The sequence below is a fragment of the Meleagris gallopavo genome, chromosome 1 (genome assembly GCF_000146605.3).
Source record: "Meleagris gallopavo isolate NT-WF06-2002-E0010 breed Aviagen turkey brand Nicholas breeding stock chromosome 1, Turkey_5.1, whole genome shotgun sequence".
Taxonomy (NCBI): domain Eukaryota; kingdom Metazoa; phylum Chordata; class Aves; order Galliformes; family Phasianidae; genus Meleagris; species Meleagris gallopavo.
In genome coordinates, this window is record NC_015011.2 from 73,469,686 (window position 1) to 73,489,069 (window position 19,384).

Genomic DNA, 19,384 nt, shown 5'->3' on the forward strand with positions numbered 1-19,384 from the left:
ATTCCCCAGATCCTCTCACTAATCTCCAGGGTCTGGAATTCCTGAGGGAGAGCTTTTTCACTGAAGACAGAAGCAAAGAAGGCATTCATTATCTCCACCTTCTCAGCATCCCCCGTTACCAGAACACTCCCCTCACTTAGTAGGGGAGCCACATTCTCCCTTGGCTTCCTTTTACTGTTAACATACTTCAAAAAGCCTTTTTATTATCCTTTATCACAGAAACGTAACAAGAAAAGGCAAGTATATGTTCCAATGACCCTGAGCAATGCAGAACTATTATGTGAAGTTTAATTCCATAGCTGCCGAGTCAGCACTGATAAGCCATAAAGAAGACCTCAAATGATGGTACCCAACTGCTTGAGCATTTGAGGTGCTATAGGCGTAACAAATGGCTGCTGCTAATAAACTCAGTCTATAGTCTGCCTAGTTGTATTTGTTTTTTGTTTTTTTGTTTTTTTTTTTAGTTGAAAGATGTAGAAAATGGGATTAAGGCTTTGTGATCTTCACCAAATCAATTAAACTGTTCTGGGTTTTATGACAAGTAAAATATGAAGATTTTCTGGAAATGACTCCAGAATCTTTTTGATCTGGGTCATTATATAATTTAGCAGAGAGATGATTCTATGTTATAGATGCCTAGAGGACAATTCCAAATTCTGAAGAATAAATCACCACTTATGATGTCCCTTCCATCCCTCCATATGTGTAAGGCTGATTGCAACACTTAACACTCTGACCTCAGTGAAAATGCAGGGAGGCAATGGAAGAATCCATCTTTAAATTTAAAGTGTCTCTCAGTCACTTCCAAACAGACACTAAGTAAGGGATAAAAATCACAGCTGCTAAAACTGGAGATAGAAAGGAGTGATCCATCTTTCTGCTACAGGACTATTTGTTGCACACTGCCTGAGTGAAAGTAATGCTGGGAAATAGAAGAAGAACCCTATTATGACATTATATCTTGGGAAGAAAACAAAAGCAGAAAACCCCTAATGGTAGATGAAGAATTGTCTAACATAGGAGATAAGGTTAGACAGGAAGCTCATGATCGAGCAGAAGGGGTAGCAGAGCAGAAAAAAAAAGAGAATATATTAGGAAAGCAGGCAAGAAAGCCAGGGGCTAGAGAGTGGTTTGTGTTTATCTACACATCTGTTACATCTGCTAACAGAAGCAGGCATAGATAGAACATGTGAGAAACAGACATGCTAGAAACCATGTTTGCACAACACATATGCATGTCTGTAGTCCCTATTGGTTTGTATTCATATGTGCCTAGCATCTTTGTGGCCAGCCCTCTGAAAATCTGTCTGATCCATACTGAAATTGTGGTGTCTCTGAGTGTGTGTGAGTGCAGGACAATGACTGAGTGCATCCTCAGCAAGTTTGCTGATGCAGCTGAGCAGTGTGGTTGATACAGCAGAAGGAAAGGATGTCATCCAGAGGGACCGTGTGAACATAATGAGGCAAAGTGCAAGGTTTTGCATCTGGGTTTAGGTAATCCCAGATACATATACAAACTGGGAGAAAAAATCCTTGACAGCAGCCCTGCTGAGAAAGACTTAGGAGTCTTGGTTGATGAAAAAGATATCATGAGCCAGCAGTGTGCACTTGCAGCCCAGAAAGCCAATGTTATCCTAGGTTCCATCAGAAGAGTAGCAGCCAGCAGGGCAAGTGAAGTGATTGTGCCCCTTTATTCAGCCCTGGTGAGGCCCCAGTTGGAGTACTGTGTCTATGTCTGGGGCCTCCAAAAAGGAAAGATGTGGGACTTTTGGAGAGGATACAAGAATGGCAGTAAAAAGGATCGAAAGAGGTGCTGGAGCACCTCTTCTACAAAGACAGGCTTAATGAACTGGTCTTGTTCAGCTGGGAAAAGAAAAGGCTGCAGGGAGAGTTCATTGCAGCCTTCCAATGTTTAAAGGGAATTTATAAACGTGAGGGAAATCAACTTTTTACACGGGAATATGGTGATAGAACAAGGGGGAATTGTTTTAAACTAAAGAAAGGGAGACATAGATTAGGTGTCAGGGGAAGGTTTTTACTGAGAGAGTGGTAAGGTGCTGGAACAGGTTGCCCAGAGAGGTTGTGAATGTCCCATCACTGGAGGTGTTTAAGGCCAGGTTGGATGGGGCCCTGGGCAGCCCCAGTCCTGGTCTAGGACTCAATCTGGCAGTTGGTGAAGTTGGTAAGGTCCCTTCCAACCCAAGCTATTCTATGATTCTATGATTCTACGATTGTTTGACAGATGAGACAGAACAAAGTACCTTTAGGAACCTGGTCCAAACCAGTAGAGGGGTCCATGCAGAAATAAATTGTTAATTTAATGAGCTCAATTGCTCAATAAAGCACAGTGCTCCCCCTGTTGTAAATAGTTCTGGTGATAAGATATATAGATACTTTCTTGGTTTGCATGAGAATACAGAGCAGCAAAGGAAAACCATATGTGTTTATTTCATGACGCCAAGGTACTATTGTGACTGATATGAAGTATTTAGCTGGGAAGGAGAGGATGAAAGTATGACTGTTTTTTAAACTCCTACTCCGTTTTAAAAAATGAGGTCACTATATGGTGTCAGCAGAGTCAGAAAGCAGAAAACAGAAAAATTGGATGAAATTTCCACTAACAGATGTAGTCTTGGAACTGAGAAACAATTTGACAGTAGTATTCTGTTTTGACTGATCAAAGATAATAAACACAGTATTTTTAAGATCATAAAATTCTCATTAGAAAAGTCCAGTCAGTAAGTTTTTTGGGGAAAAAACATCACACCAGGTTTACACTGAGGAATTTTTAAGCCTTCAACATGTCAGATATTTTGGGAACAACTTGCCAACCTTTTCTCAAAATAAACCACGAACTCAATGAGATCTATACAGAAAACAGGCCTTCCTTGTGAACTTTGATGCAAGAATAATTAAACCATCCATAATCCATATTTGATTTGTTTGGGAAGTTTTTCTCTACATTTAAATTACTGTTAAACTATTTTGACAGGAAAGGGAGGGTAAAGGGCTCTCTTTTTAATTAGTTCATAATCTTCTAAGCATCACTCATTTTGGTGTCTCATTAGTATCATCAATGCCTTCAGTGATTCAGTAACTTTGTAAACTAGTGAAAATGTTCTAACTAACTTCACTGGGGCTGAGGCATGCACCTAAGCCAGACTCTTCACCTAATACAATTCACAGAGCACTGCCCTCAGTAGGGATGATTCACTTAACAGAAACAAAAGCTCTTAAGAGGCAGGAGCAGGACATTCTCAGTGGATTTTCCTAGCTGAAGATCCCCTTGGCACTGTAAACACACAAAGAGAGATTTCACATTGTGTTTGGAGCACAGGACACTGTGCAGGGAGCACCCTGTTTTAGTCAGCTGCTGAACAGCACAGCATTATCTCCCATATTCTCTGCCTCCTCTGTCATTCACAGGGACATAGAGGCAAATTAGAAGTGTGTGAACTTCATATGTAAACCTTTAAAACAGTTATAGATCAAGTAATATATTTTAACATCTTTTAGAAACTTGCTTTTCTCCCAGACCATTTCTCCTCTACCTTATACTAATTTGTATTCAGTACTGCTTCCCTGAAAGCTTCTCTAAAAACTTACAAGTCATCTATCATGCCTTCTCTGTTTTCCCAGGTTTCTAAAATGAATTTAGATAAATTATTTAGTATATTCAATCATTTTCTTTCAGACATTTACTGCAAATACAGCCAATCATTCAACATAAAATACAGTCATTCCATCACAACCAAAAATATGATTTAACATCACATTCTATTAGAAACCACTGAAGTCAGTGGTAAAACACCCACTCAGCTGAATAAAGATCAAGCCTGTAATTTACTGTGTCATACAAATAAAGTGTGGTAACAGATAAGGCTGGGATACGCACGGGATTCCAATTTCAAACAGATTGTTTTGAATCAATTGTTTTCCAAGCATAATGATGCTGAGCTGAATACAGAGTTCCATCAAACAGCCTCCTGGAGCACACTGTAATTAAACAAAAATGTAGAGTGTGAAGGAAATAAAACAATTAATTTAAAAGTATCCACCTAGAAGAGTACAAATGGGCCCCTCCAAACCTACACGAATTTCTGACCAAGTGCAGAACTCATTCATCAATGCAATCTATCCTTAACAAGGTATTTTAACTCTACTTATAAAACCACATTACAGAAAATATACAAAGCAGTAAAATAGTTAATTGTGCCCCTGGGCTACATATTTGCTTTTCAAATATTTACTGTATAATCAATGTAATAACCATAATGCAGTATCACCAATACTCTTCCAACCTGATGTCACCCAAGGGAAGAGAAAATCTTCAATCTTTCAAAGGTTTATGCATAAACTCTGCAATAATACCTTGGGTAAGTCTGTTGCTTTTCAAGGGGATACTCACAGCAGTTTTAAAGGAATGTTTGGGGAAAATTTTATGGATTTGCACCAAATGGCCGTTGTTTTAGGGTATTAAAATCACTAGGTTTGTAGTAATTTATAGAATAAGAACCCAGGCTAGTACTACCACAGGCTTCCAAAGGGTTTTCATCAAATCATGTAACGTTTGCATCTTAGTGGCTGTTTGTAAAACAGATAAATTGTGAAGCTTCACCTAAGAAGGACTGTCAAAACTGCAGAAAAAGAGAACATACAATTGCCAGAGAGAAAACTGGGGGTATATTCATTTATGTTAAAGTTTTAACAAATTGATAAACTAGTTCTCAGTAAGTGTTCAATTTTTCCCTCACTGTCTGGATTCCACTGAAACACTGTAAATGCACTTCAACTATTTCTTTTTTCAGTTTCTTGTGTACTTACTTCTTCCATTCGGTAACCATCAAACACATACACATAATGACCAGGACGGCCAACAAATCTGAAAGTGATGACAATACAAAATAAAGAAATAAAAAGTTAACTCCAGCAACATAATTGTTCTTTCATACTAGTTAAAACACTTCAGAACTGGATGCTTCAATTAATGAAATGTAAAAGACTGAAAACTTCAATTATTTGAATTTTTTTCAAAGTATTATGCCTATACACTTTTCCTACTACATATTGACAAAATAATTCTACTTAAATATTTTTCTGTGCTAAGAGCAAAAATCTCTCCCTTGATTAGAGATCACAGGCAAAACTGCAATATGTATTCTAAATCACATCCTCTTGGCATCTGAGTAACGCCCTGATTGGAGAACATTATTACACGCCTATGCATAATCAAGATTCTTCTGACTAAATTGGGTCAATGTTCTTTTCACTAAACTGGGAGAAACAATGAAATCGACTTTAGTATGACCATATGACACCAAAAAATGGTTAGAAAAGAGAGAAGTCAGAAATATTTTTCATTAATGTCTTATAATATTTACATCTTCTGATAAATTTTATCACTGATTCTTAAATCAGTGATGCTGCATAGGATTAGTGAACAACATAGATTAACTAACTTTACAGCCCCCGAAAGGAATGTAAATTGATTCAAAGAAGAATTCAGAAGATTCTTTTCATATTTTTGCTGAAGTTTTGGCAAACAGTTATTTGAAGTTTTCCATTCAAAAGCATGTGATAGGCTGTGGATAATTGCATCCCAAAGGAGAATGATCTTAGACTCATAAGAAGTAACACTTTATTTAGCAGAACAGCTGAATTAGTTTTTTGGCCGATCAGTTTATTTGCCAAAATATTCAACTTCCAGTTGACTGTGTTGTAATTTAACTTGGGTAAATAGTGCAAAATGTGAAGAAAGTAACAGGGAAAATCGTTCCAAAATTTTAAACCAAACTGGAACGTAGTGCTTTAAGAAAAAAACTCCAAAAGTTGAAAAGTGAACACAAGTGAGAATTCATTCACAGACCTTCATTTTTACAATGAAAGAAATTAGTTTCTAAGCTGTGGATTATTCTTAGTAAGAAAACTAAAACAACTGCATTTCAGAACAATGCTCTACTTTGAAGAGAGAAAGAACAGCAGTCAAAATAGCACTCAATGTCAGGCCCTCTCATTCAAGAGGTACCTTCACCACCACTGGTGAAGGTGGCCCAAATCAAAATTAATTAGGCTTTGTCTGTATTTTAGAACACAGATGCAAATCTGTGTTCATATCTATATGCATATCTTTCTATCCATCTATCTATATATAAATACACAAAAGACATTTATCCTACCTTCCTTTAAAAAAGGCAACATAAAAAATTGGTGCATATGAATTCACAAACTTCAGCAGGAATGCCTTCAAAATCAGTCTCTCCTCAAAAGTTTTCTCTGTTTTTGGCATCTCTGGAGAAGTTAAAAAAAAATAAAAATAAAAAAATAAAGCAAACCAGAGAAATCAATTAATCAATTCATAAATATGTAAATATCCATGATATCCCCGAATACAATACTAAACTACAAACTTCAGATTCACACTGTTTTTTCATTTCATCCTTTTAATTTCTGTTGAAGCACATTAACTCCTTCACCATCTAACTCTGGATTTCCAGAGAGCCTTTCCAATCTTCCAGATACAAATTAAAGATGCTTTGGTAGAAACTTTAATAATGACAACATAATGAACTTGATTTCAAGTTGCTTAAGTTTGTCTATGCAGTACGGTAGTATCAAAACCAATAAATCCTGACAGCCTGCCTGAATCTGACAATACCTCAGTTGTTTTCTCATCTTTTTCACTATGTTGCTGATAAATCTAGGCAGACCACATCAGCTTCAGGCCATGTCTGTGAAATCTTAGCTAAAACCTCCAAGTACTCTGACATTTATGATTAAACATATAGTAGCATTAAATATATTTTATTAATATAAGGTGTATATTGGTAAAAAATAGCAATAAAATGGAGGGAGGGAAGAGAAAATGATAAAGATGACATAAAGATGATAAAGATACAACTTATATTTACACAGTTCTACTAGCTATCTAGAGTCTAAAGAAGAAAAAAAGAATTAGTTCTTGTCATTCAACTTCCTAAAGCTAAAGTGGAATATATATATATGTACATTCATATATAATGTGTATGTGTGCGCATGTGTATGTAGGTAACTTCAAAAGTAATACCTCCTATTTATTTCAATAGAAACTACAACAGATGCAAAAAAACACAATAACACTGTTTTGTAGAGTAGATTCTCAGCTACAAAACTCTATTTTTCAATATAGTAACAATTAGCTATGTATTTTCGGCTGTCATAAAAATTTGCACTTGAGGAGACGACCCACTGTTTCACAGATGTTATGATGGCATAGTTCCATATATCAATGTCATGCCCTAAAAATTGTGCCATTTCTTACTGAGGCAGGTAGCAGTTGACAAAATTGCTCAGGTCATGCACAGTTTGTAACTTTTCAGTTATATGAAAGCTGAAAATCTGGATATAGTTTTGGCCTGAATGATAGGAAGCATGAGCTTCATTAAACTAGCACAGAGTTAATTTATGTAAATCTGCTAGATTCTGCCCAAAGTCTGATGCAAAATAGAAATAATCAAACAATTTAACCCCGTACAGTGGCTTTTTTTTTTTTCCTTTGAGAATGCTTTGCTTATTCTTGTGTTCTTTCAAATACTTTTGGAATCTAATATAAACGGTGAGGCTGTCCTTATTGGTACTATATTTCAAAAATTCAGGACTCAACCTATATGATAACTACAGAACTTTAAAAAAAAAAAACAAAACAGGACTTAAATAGATGGTTTCACTTTAGACTTTTCTTGAGAAACTGAGAATAAGAGGCATAAGTTATGAGTTCCTAAGGTTTTAGATCCAAACACCTTTAGATCCCTGCAATTTCACATGGGAGGCAATATAAGATTTTGAATGAAGTTCCAATTGTCAAAAAGTTTCTCATTTGGCTGCCTAAATTTAGATACCCAAAAATTAACAGAGCACTTATTATAATTATAGGCATCTGTAGTCACTGATTGTCTTTTAGTCCCGAGAATAACTGACTTCACTTTCCTAGTGTTTGTAGCATCTAGAATTATAGGTGATATAAAAATATGCAAATCAATATTTAATGATAGCTGTAAGAATCACATTGTTAGAATCCTATCAGTAGACAGCTTTGACCTAATCTATATGACAAAATAAAATGCCAGCCTAATCTTCTATAGTTGTCAAAGAACCTTTAAATGATTCTAGTATATCACCAGGCTTATTGCAATACATCATCAAAAAAAAAAAAAAAATCAAACCCTTAATTAAAACAGGTATTATCATTAAAAAAGCCCGGTCTGGACAAATCCCTGTAACAACAGAAAAATTCTTTGACCTGATAAAAATTACATTAGATAAATAACATGGGAAGAATTTGCTTTTTAATAGTCAGCAATGTCTTTATAACAACCCACCCATTTTCAGCTCCTGGAGGTAAAATTATATTTCAAAATACATGCCAGGTCAAAAATTCTCAACTAATTCTAGATCTTGGTACAGAGCCAGTGCAATGCAGCCAGCTGAGATCCTGGAACCAGCACAGCTGCATTAACATAGCATTATGGTCAAGCTAATTAGTCCTATTAGTGGCACACTGCAAGTTGTAGCTCATACCCCCAGTTTACAAAGGCATGTCTGAGCATCTTGCCCCATAGGCCTGAATATTTTCACTGATACTCTTCCATGGGAAATATTCTTATTAGAATGTCCTTGAATACTCTCTTGTCAATACGTCTAATGTACTACCAAGGAATGTGGTGAGTTAGCTTTACCAATTTCTGTCAGCCATTTGGCAACAGCTCCATAAATTTCATCAAGTATAAGTATGACAATGAGATTAATGATGACAGCAGTGGCAGTTACAGTCACTCGAACATTTGACCTGGTTGTCTCACTTGTGCTGAATAACAAAGCTGCTGATGTAGTAATGCGGTATACGATCACACCAAATACTGCAGAAAATGTCAGTGTAATCTGTAAAGAAATATACACATATGTTAGTTTAATTGTGATACTAGCTTTTAAACAGAAGCACTGAATAATATGTTTAGTTTGTTGTATGACTTGAAACTCTGGTTATTTCTTCAAGCAAGACAATAATAAAGGTATAATTAAACTAAAATTTGAGAATTCAAAACTAATAGAGACATAATAAAAATAATCAATGCAGAACTATGAGGTAACACAACAATTCCTCAAAAAGTGCATTTCCTCTGAGATTAAGGCTCCAGAAATCATCCATTCAGTTCTGGTGGAACTCAGATGGTTCAGGTTTAAATGCAGGTATTAACAGTATTAACAAAATCTTTTACCTGCCAATAGGTTCTGGTGGTTTGGAATGAAGGACCTACATGTATGTGAAGCCAGGGAAGGAGGTCCTGCAGAAGTTCTACTTTATGATAGCAATTCTGTTGGTGTAAATATTGCTACAAATTAAAACATACTTATATATTTCCCTTACTTTTATTATTTTTAAGATAAAACACAGAGATTCATCTCACATTTCTGTCTTAAAAATCAGCTGGTATCCTGGGATACTTCAGGGGCTGCCTCTGGTCCATGAGATGAGGAAATTCAGCACTTCAACTAAAAGTAAAATTCTCACAAGAAGAATTTGATTTTCACAAGACTGTGTTGTTCTAGTTAAAGAAAATCTCCAAAACCCACAAGGAAAGATCAATTTAAAACAATAACAATTGAAAAATAGCCAATATTCATAGCCGTATCAAGAAAGAGAGAGAAGATTTATTTTCCCCTTCCATTTTTGCCTTTGGCAAGTATTCTAGTGGGTATTCGTTATTATATGTAAAACATCTTGAGATCCTCAGATAAAAAAGACTACTTAAATATAAATGATCAGACTATTGGGTAATTATTTCAGTGGGCCTAGGAGCCAAGGTTCAAAGCACAAGTTCAGCAAAATTTATGTATTAATTTTAATGACTCAGTAGAACTTTATTGAATCTGAATTGGTTAAGCACTGGAATAGGCTCCCCAGGGAAGTGGTTGAGTCACCATCACTGGATGTGTCTAAAAACCATTTGGATGTGGTGCTCAGGACATGATTTAGCAGAGGGCTGTTAGGGTAGTATGGTTAAGTTGCAATTGGACTTGCTTTTGAAGGTCTTTTCCAACTTGAGCAATTCTATGATTCTGTGATTCTCTGTATATAGAGAAAGACTGACTCGTGAATGGTACTAGACTAAAAGAACCAGAACAGGATTAAGAGCTAGTTTTTACAGGTTGCAGAGAAAAGCTACGCAAATTTTCTATAATAGTATTCATTATGAAGAGAACAAAAATGTGAAGATATCAGACAGAATTCACAAATAATTTTTCTGAGAAAACTGTAATAAAATGTTAAATTTAAAAATGTCATATTTTATCTCTTTAAAGGAATCATTCATTAATGTTAAATTAAATACAGATGACTTAAAAGTTTTTGCTTCGTGATAATATTTTTCATTCAAATCTTAGTCTAAAGAATTAGAATCTCAATATACAATATTCTGAATGAAAGTTTCTTTCCTTTTTTTAGTTTTCATTATTTTGCCTTTTTAGTTGTTCTTTTGATTTTTCTGCCAAGCATGCAAGTATACAATATGCACAGCTCTTACTATGACAGGAACACAAAGATCAGAACTATTATCTAACTTGGCCATTGAACTTGCCCACTACCAATTGCCAGATAGAGAGATTATCCTTGATAATAAGAAAAAATAAAACAAAGCTACATTGTTGTAATCTAATTCACTCTAGAGTCACTTGAAGCTTTTATTTTTCTTATTTTGGATAACAGTCTCCTTCCCCTTCATCACCTTGCAAGTATTCTTTTTTCTACCTCTTTTTCCTGTGAATTCCTTTATTTCTTTGACATTTTTACTTTTTTGATGGGCAAGCAAAACCAGCAAAGTAAGTTTGCATGCCATTCTGGAGCCAATGAGCAATCAGGACCTCCACAGACAACTATCTCTGTCACAAGCACCCACTTAAAAATAATAGCTTTACAGTTCAGGAAGAAGAGTTATTTTAAGAATAGTCATCACTAAACAGAGAAACTGGAAATTTCAACTGATGGAAGACAAATGCCAGAATCTTAAGCCTGACCAAAAGATTTAAACAAGACATTATTGGAAGATGAGATATCATCCTGGCACAAAACTTTCTGGGCTAAAGTGATACCTTCCTCCAAGTAGGATAACATTTTAATGTCCAAACAGTTCTCCAGTGGAACTATTCCAGAGTCAAGTATTATGCCATGTGACAGGAACAAGGCAGTAGTGTTCCAAAGAAGGAACAGACTGAACTCTTCTGCCATTACAATAATTGGTTTTCTTCTTCTGAGTCAAGCACATGTAACAGAAAGAAAGGTGATGCCAGACTACTCTCTAGCAGCAGCTACTGAGAATGTAATAACTACATTAGAAATCTTTGCTGCAACATATACTTTCTAAGTGCAAAGTTTATGAATTGTGACATAGATATGTTATTACTAATGACATACAAACAAAAATAGTATATGGACAGCTGAGGCTAGACCTCCTCCTACCACTAGTCTTATTGAGCAAAAATAAGATTTGTGAACTTATTTCAAAAATCCTTTCAAAAAGGACTGCTTAAATCAAGTTTGGATCTTGTGCCCTCTATAGTCAAGTAGAGGCTTTACATAAACAGAAGAGCTTTGATCAGATTTTAAAGCACCTGTAAAACTGGAATTGGAAACATTGGAATTATATGGTGGCATAAAACTATAAACCTGGTGTAACAACAAACTGAACAAGAAAACCAGTACACTTAGTTAAGAAGAGAAAGACCAGGAAAGAAAAACAAACACCGTTCTGCTTGAAAGGGGATTTTGCTTGAAAATGAGAAATAAAGAGAAAAACTTGCAATAAGAAAATTGCTAGCAGCTTTCGAGATTAGAATTTTCAGGAAAACTCCACTATATTAAGTTGGGAAAGAAAAGAATAGAACACAACATCCATGGCCTGTGGGCTGCAAGAGGCCAGCACAGCCTGTACTGTTGTACTGTAGTCAGCCCCCTACCACTGTGTCATCATGGCAGTGACTCCATCCCGCTGAAAGGAGGCATGCCCCATCTGTCAGCAACACTGATACTGTCAACAACCAAACACTGATGCATGATCAGCATTTTACAAGCTGAAACCAGGACACAGGGAGGTCACAGTGTGATGGTAACTCAAGTTATGGCAAATAACTTTAAGTATTTTCATAAACTGACTAAGCATAGCACTATGAACAGTAAAAAATAAGCAGCCTTACTTTCCATTTTGATACAGAAATTTGAGAACTGTTTTCAAGAATGCTGAAAAAATACATCCATTTTTTCATATATTTGCAGCTCCATTTTCAGTCACACAAATATATAACCGTGAATCTTTAAATGGAATGTGTAGTTACAATCAAATATTCAACTCAAAATTTGATCATGTCTCTTTACTAGACTTTTATGAGGACTATCTTACCAGGGAAAAATATCCCTTGGTTCACAATTGCACTTCATTTATGTCATCACTTATCAGCAGTATTAATGAACAACTATTTTCAAGGATGAAGCACAGGAAGAGTAAAACTTCATTAAAAAAAAAAAAATCACTGACAAGCATCTTAAGATCTCACTAAGGATTGCAAGCACTTCAATCAAACCATATTGATGCATTAGTTTCACAAAAACAAGATCAAACATCCCACTAGTCATATGTTTTCTTGCTCTCTTTTTTTTAATGTTTCAGTAAAATTAATAAAAACTAAAATAAGTATTTTTTACTTACATATATTAAATGTGTTATATGTTTTCTCTGTGGCCTAAAACAACCACTGTTCAGTAAATGGGACCCAGGCAACCCAAGTGTTCAGTACCCACTTTAACTAATGAGTTCATCTGCCTGACCTTTGGTCCTGGAAAAGATTATCTTAAACATCACTTTTCTGTACTCTCTTCTGCAACACTGAAAACACTGAAAAGCAGCATATGTGTGTGTATCATAAGCAAGAGCAGTAATACATAGGCTATGATGCAGGAAAGCATTTCAAGCTCAAGCTTAGCAGACATTTAAAGATGAAGTAAACTAACTTGAGAGCACCTGTAAGCACTCTATCTGAAAAAGAACAATTTGTTAAATTTAATCAGATCTTTGTGCTTAGTCATAACCACTATTACTATGTGACTGGTAACATCTGAGCTAGCTTTGAGAATGTAATTGTAGTTCTCTCAGTTATTTTGCAATTGTTGTTTCTTCTTGTTCGGTTTTATTCAGTGGCCAAAAAAAGCAAATATTTTAAGCATAAGCATGATGTTCCATTAATTCTAATCCAAATTAGTGAAAACATGTACACTGACTTAATAAAATGCAAATTTTTATTTATTTATTTATTTATTTATTTATTTATTTATTGTGCAGAGAAGAAAACTACTGTGGTTTAGCTTAGTCCCAGATGATGTCAGTCAGAAGTCCTGTGTAAAAAGTAAATGCTTCCTGTGACCTCAGGAAGACAATAGTCGTTCAAAATTTTGTAAATATAAACAAATGACACACCTAATACTCACATTCACATAAAATATACCTAGCATACTGTAAATACATCTCTCTCTCTAGATATATATACACGTTTATGAACATGTAAACATGAATTTGACTTGAATATGAACATGAAATGTCTTCTAGTATTAGAGAAAGAAATTAGACCTTCACATAACATCTTATGCAACTTATGCGATGTGTAGTAAACTAGAAATACAAACTTTTATGTATTTTAAAATAATTTAGTTGAGCAAGTTTCCCAGGTCAGAGTGTGATGCAAACTGGCATGTTTCATTGTTAGATGTGGATGAGAATGGATATTTGACAACATAATGTAAGGTTTATTAGCCAGTCATTCATATTTCTCTTCACAAAATCGAGCAGTTTCATCACACGATCTGCTACAAAATTTCTCTACAATTATAGTGTCCGTACTTTACACTTATCAGACCTGTACTCTTTATTCTTGTTCCCAGGTGAGGATTGTATATCATGGTCTTCCACAACTACAGTATAGTCCATCAGCATGTGTACTGGACAAATATTTCTCAACAGCATATTTATTTACCCTATACTTCACTAATTTCTTAAAATTAGAACACACTGAATTCTGTGCATTCAAGGAAATATGCAGCAGATTTCATTTTTTCAGATAATGGAGGATAGAGCAGAAGCCCTGTGGAGAGATGGCATCTAGTAACAAGCTGCTGTCATTACAGCATGTAATCCTCTCATAAGCAGCATTTCGAAAAAAAAAGAGGATAAAGTTGGAGATATATTTTAAGCTCTATGAATCTTCCTAGTAGGACATGTATTTCTCATCCTGTAGGTCATTATCCTAGCTATCTGTATATTTTAGCATCTTTGAGAGTATTATTCAAGTTTTCATCCAAGATACTCATCAATAAGTTTCTCACACCTAATAAATTTGGAGAAATAGATTATATTACCATAAATAACATCAATCCAAAATTTGCTGCATATCCAGGCATACGGTCATTCCAAGTCAATTTGTCTTCTCCATCCTGTGACAAAAAAAAAATAGACATTATAGAACTGTGTAAAAGCAAATATTAAAGTTCATAAGATCTATCAGTGAATAACCTTCTTACTTTCCCTTCTCCTGTTCTAGAATTGAAGTTGATTATAAGACGTAGAAGATTTAGTCCGATATTTTAAAGCAGACATTATGTTGAGGAAGAAACATGGTAAAAGTTGAAGACTATACAGAAAATACTTGAGAAATCAGGAAAAAAAGCGTAACTAGGTTTATAATATTTGCAAAAAAATGCAACCAGGTATATCTACCTTTCATCATGTCAGGATTAGGACCTAAAATTCACTTTAATTTACTTTCAGTCAGAGTAAGGTTCAACCACTCATTTTAAATTGCTTCTTGCAAAACTTCAGGAGAAATCATGAAAAGAATGCTATTCATCACTGGACCCAGATTTTCTGTCTAATGGCTTTATTAACTATATGTGGCCAGTAAGTTAATTCTTGCAATGATATCCCTATCATTCTTTGAGTACTTGGATTAACAGAAGAAGTACAATGGCAAACATCCTCTTTAACTTTTGCAGCCAACTTTTTTTCTTCTTCTCCCTCATTGTTGAATAATTTAAAGTAACTGCAATCGGTAAAAAATTGTATGCTTTTACTTTTCCCAAACTCAAGTCCATCTCATCTAAAAAGAGGTATGAAGATAGATTTAAGAGGAGGGAATCGTGTCTCCAATATAAAATAATAAGGTAGTTATTTTAAGATAAACTAAAACTTAACTAAACAAATTAACTATAGACTCTGAGCCCATTGCTGTTTGGATTTCAATGAACCACCATTGCAATCGCGTGGATGAGTATTTCATTTACTCTGGAGTTAGCCCAGAGTTAATTTGGAATTTAAATGAATTTGAATTGGATAAGAACTGAACTTGAACTGAAGTTTCAAATAAACCTTTTTCAAGATACAATTTTCCTAGATAAAATAAAAATACAGAAGTATAACAATTTCATAAAAGGCTTTCCTAAAGTACCAGCAGGAATAGAACTTATACTCTAATAACTCATTTTAGAGAATTTTCTGAGATGTGGAATTAGACTGAAGACATGATCATAGGAGCATAGAATCCCATTGGGATGGGAGGGAGAATTGATAGAAACGGAGCAGAACTCATGGGTTGAGATAAAACTATTTATTAAAATAGAGAAAAGAAAAAGGATAATAGTTATGACTGTACATATGTATCTGTGAATGCATATAATAAATGATGCAGAAGAAATTGCTCACCACCCCAACCAGTGCCCAGCTAGCCTCTGAAGCAGTGGAAGAGAGCAAGATGAATTCCCACCCCTTTTTAAACTCCTTCTGCATGATATTTTATGGTACAGAATGTGCCTTTAAACAGTTTAAGTCAGCTATCCCAATGCTGTTCCCTCCCAGCTCCTTAGGCCCTTTGCTAAGAGTGGCCTTGGTTCTGTACAACACTGCTTAGCAGTAACTATAAATATCAGCATTGTTTTTCTCGCAGAACTAAAACACCTATCAGACACTCTAAAGAAAACATCTCTCTTTCAACTGGAACTAATACAGCAGGCCCTCATCCAACCTGGCCTTGAACACCTTCAGGAATAGGGCATCCACAACTCCTCTAGCCAATGTGTTCCAGCACATCTCCACTCATCTCTCCGTGGAAAACTTTCCCCTGACATCTAATCTAAATCTTCCCTCCCTTTGTTTTAAACCATTCCCTTTTTTCCTACCACTATTTACCTGCATAAAATATTTATTTCCCTCCTGTTTATAATCTAATCTCCCTTTTTAATTTTAGAAGGCCATAATGAGATCACCCCAAAGCCTTCTCTTCTCCAGACTGAACAAGCCCTGCTCCTTCAACCTGTATTCATGAGAGAGGTGCTCCAACCCTCTGATTATCTTTGTAGCCCTCCTCTGGGCTTTCTCCAAAAGCTTGACATTTTTCCTGTGCTGGGGACACCAGACCTGGATGTAATTCTCCAGACGGGGCAGAGGAGGAAAATCACCAAACAGCCCAGTACCTGGGCTAGTTTAACAGTTTTGCTAGTTTTGCTTGCTGGATTGCCTCTTGTTCCATTCTCCCCCAGTCCCATTTTTGATCTTTCATTGTGAGTAGATATGAAGGCCTCAGCGGCTGCATTAAGTGGAATATAAAGTAATGCCAGTATCCCAGTATACCCCAAAACTCTTGCAGCTGGCTTGGTGCAGTAGGGCCTGGGAGCACTTAAACATTGCCTATTATCTCAGTGTACTTTGGTCTTCCCTGACCTTGCACCTTCTGTGGGTTTATAGCCCACCCTTTCTCTTGTAGATGAGAAGTCAATGAACCTACTGCCTTTTCTAATGCCTCCAGTGAATCAGACATCAACACGAGATCATCAATATAGTGGTACAGTTTGATGTTATTGGGATTATTCCAGTCTGCTTGGTCGTGTGCTGTTAAGTTATGATGGTAAGTAGGTGAGTGCACATGCCCTTGCAGCAGGACCTGAAGGGTCCACTGCCTGCCTCCCCATGTAGATGCAAACTGGTGTTGCAATTCTTCATGGATGGGAATACTGAAGAATGCATTTCCCAAGTCTAGGACACAATGGTAGGTTTCTATCTCCCTATTCAGTGTATCCGTCAAGGAGGCAATATTAAGGATGGCTGCATGAATGGGCAGCATGACTTTATTTAATTCTCTGTAATCCACTGTTGTTCTCCACATGCTGTCTGACTTCCATATTAGCCATATGAGGGAATTATACAGGCTATGTGCAGGTCTTATGAATCCTACTTTTTCTAGTTCCCGCACTGTTCTGGAGACTTCTCTCCTGCTCCCCTGGGAGTCTATATTGTTTAGTATTAGTAATCCAGCGTGGACCTGACAGGTGAATAGGCTTGTGTTTCACGTGGTCTCTAAATACCATCTGCACTGTAAGATACTAGTGCATCTCTTTCTTAGTCTGAACTCTCCCACAGTCATCTGGAGAGAGAGACTCCATCGTGTATCTATGCCCAGTATATACACCAGGACTGGGGGAATAGACAACTTATACTCCCAGGTTGGAAGATGCCCAACCCCCAGCTTCAATCGTGTATGGATTACAAGGCTGGTCTGTCCTCCAACCCACCAGTCATCACCCTATCTCCATGGAATTTAGTTGGGTCACCATAAATATTTGAGGTTTCTGCACCTGTGTCTACTAACGCCATAGCTCACTGTATGTTCTTCCAGGACCAAAAAATAGTTCAATATAGGGCCTTTGGTCTCTTCTGGAGGCCCTAGGTGGCATCCCCTGTCATGCAAGGAACTGCACAATCAACAATTCTTTTTTCTCAGGTGGCTCAGACATAGTGGCCCAGGTCACTTGAGGAGGCTTTTTCCTTTTGTTAGGAGCTATGAAATCTTCCAAGTTCCATGTTCTCATTGGTACTTTTTCAGTATTTCTTACCCCTGCTTTTTTGGGGATATTTTGAAACTTTTTATCTTCCTCCAGCTGCCTTCATAGCTGGAGGAGAGCATGATTGGGCTGGCAATCAGTTTTTGCAAATTGAACCCCAGCCCAGATTAAATAATTAAAATTCTGTTTTCAGGATACCCATAGAGGTCCCAATTGAGAAGTCTGTGGAGCAGGTTTCCTAGTTTTAGTTATAGGGAGGACCTCTGCCCCTTCCCATTTGCAGATATTGCACATGGTCCTAGGGCACTCTGTTTCTTCTAGATCAGCCACCAACTGGGTGGCTTGCTGGACAACAGCCTCCGAGGCTGCTAAAGAGTTTAGTATGGACACCAGTGTGACATATTTGTAGGGAGGAGCTTGTTGTAAGATAAGGTCCTTCATCCTGGCTGAGAACCAGGCCTGGACTCTCAAAAGCATCATCATGAATTGCCTCCTTCATTCCCAAATCTCTGATATAATTTTGAAGTTCCCCCATTGTGTCCACAGACCAGTTTTTGTTAGGACATTGCTTTTATTTGGACACTATGTGCAGCTATTATCCACTGAATCAGAGAATGATTTTCCTCATTATGCATCACAGTCCATGTGTGGGCCAAATGCGTGGTAATGGATGCAAGTTTAGAAATCTTGTGTCCATTAATAACCACACTTTCAGCCACTCACGTCCCCTAATCTTAAGAGGCAAGCTGGTATGCTCTCACGTGGTTTCTGTTTAAGTCATTGTAATAAATCCTTGAGTTTGGCAGCTGTGTGCACACAGTGTCACACGTAATGTGGTGTGGGCAGGGGGCTACTCCTCATGTGAAAACCCTGCTGGTCTATCTTGGACTTTCTTTGGTTGTTTTGTTTTTGTTTTTTTTGTGTTTTTTTTGTTTGTTTGTTTGTTTTTTGTTTTGTTTTGTTTTTTAGTAATTACTGGTCTTATTTCTACAGGATCTGACGTTCCCAGAATAATTTACTTTTATTTTCCAGTTGTCTGATATGGGCTTCTAAAAGCTTATTTTCATCTTTCAATCCTTTCTCAGAGGAGCGATACACATTAATTATAGGAGCAGCCATGCTACAGAGGCTCTACTGCTACTACTCCTTCCTCAGCTGTCAAAAAAAGGTTTGTTCTAGTTTATACAATAATTCAGCCATCTTACAAGGGCATTTAATAATGGGACCACTGTCCCTTATAGATCCCAGAGAAATCTCCGTACCTTTGGCTGGAGCACCTTTTTCTCCTCGTTCTTCTCTTCCTTTGCTGTTCACAGGCCTGTTTCTCATGTTTTCCCTCTCTCCTCTCTGCCTTCATGGCATTTTTCCCTTTCCTAAATACATTCTTCCAGAGCCACAGAGAGCTTTGCTGATGTCCCCTATTATAGGTCTAATGAAGATGTTGGAACTGACCATGTCCAGTACAGGTCATCCCCAGTCTCT

General features: G+C 36.6%; 2 protein-coding genes across 2 annotated transcripts in view; both read right to left on the reverse strand.

The window, feature by feature from the left end:
• The window catches only part of LOC109368784 (anoctamin-2-like), a 19,675-nt gene extending 16,055 nt beyond the window's left edge, over positions 1-3,620 (reverse strand). Inside the window, exon 1 of the mRNA XM_031554075.1 lies at positions 3,607-3,620. Within this exon, the coding sequence (XP_031409935.1) occupies positions 3,607-3,620 (14 nt within the window). The remainder of the gene's footprint in view (positions 1-3,606) is intronic.
• LOC104912719 (anoctamin-2-like) overlaps positions 2,393-19,384 on the reverse strand; it is a 40,886-nt gene continuing 23,894 nt past the window's right edge. Inside the window, exons 3-8 of the mRNA XM_010716980.3 lie at positions 14,432-14,506; positions 9,252-9,347; positions 8,712-8,913; positions 6,177-6,288; positions 4,825-4,882; positions 2,393-3,996 (exon numbers count right to left, since the gene is read on the reverse strand). Of these exons, the coding sequence (XP_010715282.1) occupies positions 3,844-3,996; positions 4,825-4,882; positions 6,177-6,288; positions 8,712-8,913; positions 9,252-9,347; positions 14,432-14,506 (696 nt within the window). The 3' untranslated portion in view covers positions 2,393-3,843. The remainder of the gene's footprint in view (positions 3,997-4,824; positions 4,883-6,176; positions 6,289-8,711; positions 8,914-9,251; positions 9,348-14,431; positions 14,507-19,384) is intronic.